Source organism: Amaranthus tricolor, chromosome 9, assembly GCF_026212465.1.
Source record: "Amaranthus tricolor cultivar Red isolate AtriRed21 chromosome 9, ASM2621246v1, whole genome shotgun sequence".
Taxonomy (NCBI): Eukaryota; Viridiplantae; Streptophyta; class Magnoliopsida; order Caryophyllales; family Amaranthaceae; genus Amaranthus; species Amaranthus tricolor.
Window position 1 is genome coordinate 29,325,972 of NC_080055.1, and position 4,061 is coordinate 29,330,032.

General features: G+C 26.9%; 1 protein-coding gene across 1 annotated transcript; it reads right to left on the reverse strand.

The window, feature by feature from the left end:
- Positions 1–2,367: 2,367 nt before the first annotated feature.
- On the reverse strand, positions 2,368–3,424 carry LOC130823479 (probable 2' cyclic ADP-D-ribose synthase BdTIR). The gene is made up of 2 exons (XM_057688096.1): positions 2,931–3,424; positions 2,368–2,476 (listed from the first exon to the last, which is right to left on the reverse strand). The coding sequence occupies exons 1-2, from the start codon at positions 3,422–3,424 to the stop codon at positions 2,368–2,370; spliced, it is 603 nt and encodes a 200-aa protein (XP_057544079.1).
- Between the last annotated feature and the right edge of the window lie 637 nt (positions 3,425–4,061).

The window sequence follows — 4,061 nt, forward strand, 5'->3', positions numbered from 1 at the left end:
TTTTCACTCCTCACGAGATTGAAATACTTTTATACGTAGAAATGGATGTTCTTTTTGTGACTACAATAGTAAGTTATACCTAAATGATGTAATTGGAAGAGATCGCTGATTAACTTCATGATAAGGAAGCATTACGTATCGAACATCAAAGCCATTTGAGTTCTTTAACTGCTGAGCAACATCAGACGATTTATGATGAAATCATGAGCGTAATATGCAGTGAAAATGGTGCTGTGTACTTTCTCGTGTTATATTTCATAATTTTCTTCGTAATGCCTTTTGTTTTATGACTCTTTTAAATTTATACGTATTAAATATTTTTGAAAAATTTTTCGTGCTAATTTTAAAATTTTTAACTTTTTCACGTGACAGACAAACATATTTTTAATCCACGTGGTGACCCCGTACTTTCAACTTTTCCATATGATAGACAAAACATCAACTTTTTTGTTAAACTAAGTACTTATTTCAAACATATTTTTAAAAACGTGTCCCATAAGGCGTAAGGTGATCGCGACGTATGTTTTAATGAAAAACTCTTTATAATGGGTAATAAGAACATAAACTTGTCAAACATATTAGCCTTTTGTAAAACATTAAAAGCTTAGGGCACAGATAAAAAATGTTTGTCTACTATGTGAAAAAACAAAAAATTTAAGATTACCACATAAAAATTCTAGATTCTTGTATAACACATTAATTATTAGATAACGTGTGCTTTGGGCAATCATCTAGTTACAAATCTAAAGATTAATTGTTTGGGTATAATAACAAAGAACAATTTATCAATTTTTCGCATATCCTAAAGAACATAATTTATTAATTTATTATTATTTTTTGTCAAGGGCCCCACATAAATGAAAGCAAAAAAACGCACTACAACATAATTTACTTTTAGTGAGATATAATTAGCGATATTTAATTTAAATGTCACTACTTTAAATTTCTAATAGTATATATAGTGAATTTAATGACATTTATTAGACTATTTAATAGTATAATAAAAAAATCATACTAAGATCTAGTGGCATTTCTCATAAATGCTACTATAGATTATACTAACAAATAAATATTCACTAAAGGTCAAGTAAAGTGTCACTATATCATTTTTAGTGAAACTTAAAATAAAAACCAACAATTATTTAATTAAAAATATAATTTAGTGACATTTAAATTGCATTAAATCCAAGGTCACAAAAACCTAAATTTGTTATAGTGACAACATTATATAATAATAGAATATAATGCATTTATTAAAATTTTATAATAATTTCGTCCCATGCTTGTTAGTCAAAGAAGTATAATAACTCATATTTTTTGTTGTAATAGAAATAGAAGTTCTCTTAAAAAAAAAAAAATCTGTTTGTAGTCGGGTCTATCCTGATGGGCTAAATTTGAGTGGACTATAAGTCGATATATAATCAATAGTCTAATTATAATCTAAGTAAAGAACAAACTTGTAATTAGTAGCTCTATATTTTAAAACTCACAATGGGCTACTATTATATGTGCATTAATTTAGTCCAACCCAATTCAAAATTTTGGAGTATTTATTATATTTTAAAACTGTTACATTATGCAAATTTAATTGAGTTTTTGATATATTATGACAATTTTAAGATTTTCTTAAAAAGTCATATCAGATAAACTTCTAGCAAGAAAATGTGCATGACAATTTTCACTTATAATTTAACTTTCTTGCAAGATACTTTTACATTTTTCAGTGTCAAAGAATTAGCTTTATTTTTCTCTTTATTTCGTTTAATTATATTTTTCTCATTTTTATTTTTAGCCATGACCCATATAGCTCATATTTGATTTTCATCCACACATTTAATTTATTTTTTATTATCATCCTTATATTTTTCTACGTTCTCATAAATTATAAAAATAACTTTTTATACATTATACACTTCTCTTGATTTTCACCTAAAATAAACTTCCAATGCACAAGTTACATTTCATCATGGAGATAAGTGATAACACTGGATACAAGTCTTTTAACTATACATTAGTAGACTACATCAATATATATAAGAACCTTTTTACATGTCCTTATTATATTTGCAACTCATTAGCCATACATATATGTGCCAAAAAAATTTATTATTAGCTAGGGTGATTATAAAAAAAAGATAAAAGAACCACCCTATATATTTATTTAAAGCTTAATTACAAATACAAAAAGTTCACCCTTTAATGAATAAGAAATTAAAGAAATATTGGTATTAAAATTTTTGAGATTGTACGTCAATTTTTTTAAAAAAAAAACAAATTATTAACAATTTGTGAATATGTTAAGTGGAAAATGAATAAAATATTAAAGAATAAGTTAGTTTTTTTTTTTTATTTTATGAAATTTACTTGTCAATATTTAGTGATCTTATGTTTAAGGTGCCTTTCATTATCTTCTTCAGTCTCATGCAAGCATTGCACAATTGAATCTGTTGCACTTGACAAAAATTCAGACCAGTCCCTGCAAAGTAAAAATTGGACCTTGTTAATATGCATAAGAAATTTTATTTAGAGATCAATTTACATCTAAAAATGTATTTAATATTTTTTAATTTTATACGCTCTTTGTGGGCCCATTTTGTACTAAAAAAAATTTTTAAATCTAAAGTGCATTGTTATTCGAAAAATAAAATCTAGGGTAGGAAAAATTTTATTCAGGTAGAGGTGTTCAAAATAAATATAATAATCTCATAATTTATTTATCTTTACAATTTTACTAATATATATTTAGATTGATCTATTTTTAAATAAATAAATTTATTTTTGTTTTCAAAAACTTTTACTACTTATATGTTTCTTGTTAAAAATTATAATTTCTATTTTTTTTTTTTGAGTTTTTAAGATAAATGTGACTTATAAAAAGAAACGGATTATAAGTAATTAACAAATAAAGGTAAAGATAGCTTAAAACTAACCCATTTGAAGTATCAAATGTTATTCCAACTATATCTTTAACTTCATCAATAGCCTTTTGAAATCTCTCAATCTCCTTGGTAGAGTAACTTCCATTATCTACAATTCGGAGCTCCGAAGGTTTCACATCCCAAAATATGGGCAAAATCTTCTTTTTAAACTCCATCATCAATGCAAGTTCATGCAAACAAAAATACGACTCACAATAACGTTGTGAAAAAATAGCTACCCCAATCTTACAGTTCTGAATCCCAGGGACAATCTTTTTAAATAGATTGTCACCGGGTTTCATACTCTTGCTATCTAAAAACGGGTGATACCCAAGACCAGAAAGGTGGTGGTACAAAAGACCTGCAATTGTCCGTTTTGTGTCAGTTCCCCGATGGTTGATAAAAATATCAGATGTAGATTTTGAGTTGGATGGAAGAAAGTGGGTTGCGGGCCGAAGAAATCGACCCGTTGAGGTGAGACATTTGGAGATTAGTGTACGTTGCATGGCTAAATTTGAGACAAAAAAATGTTAATTATACGATATGTTTTATTTTGTTAATATTGTACGTTACAAGTGAGGAATGATTGAAATTGATGAGTATAAGGACATGGGATTTATTTATAGTTATAAAAAAATTTGGTTGAATTTTTTCAATTTGATTGAAGTACTTAATTTAGACTTTTAATCCAAGAATTCAACATAATGTTCTAAAAAATGGTCGTGATTTGGGTAAAAGGTGACAAAAAATGTTGGGAAAAAAGAATTTTGAAGGTTAGTTATTTTGACTGTTGCATAATATTATGGTATAAAGGTTATATGGCTTTGAGCCTTTGACTGTTATTTTAGGACCTTAATTGGGGATAGTTTTACTCCTTCAAACACGTAATGACTATGACTCTCCTTATGCATGTACTTGCTTATTAGCTAATTGTACTTTTGAGTAGTCTTTTGTAGCATTATTTATTCGAGTTATCACGTAAATTTTAGATTAGTTATTTTGGATCGGTTAACTCGGGTTTTGCGTCCACATTGATTTTTATACATAATTATAAATTTATTTTTAAGTCAGGCTAAATCGAATTCGGTTAACAAGATAGGGTGAGTACTATCGAGTTGTCGAGTCTGTTTTGAACACCTCTAG

Excerpts from the sequence above, each read along its gene's own strand:
- LOC130823479 (XM_057688096.1), bottom strand. The coding sequence starts at position 3,424 with ATGCAACGTACACTAATCTCCAAATGTCTCACCTCAACGGGTCGATTT. Across the intron at positions 2,477-2,930 it reads ACATTTGATACTTCAAATGG|GGACTGGTCTGAATTTTTGT; the intron begins GTTAGTTTTAAG and ends TTTACTTTGCAG.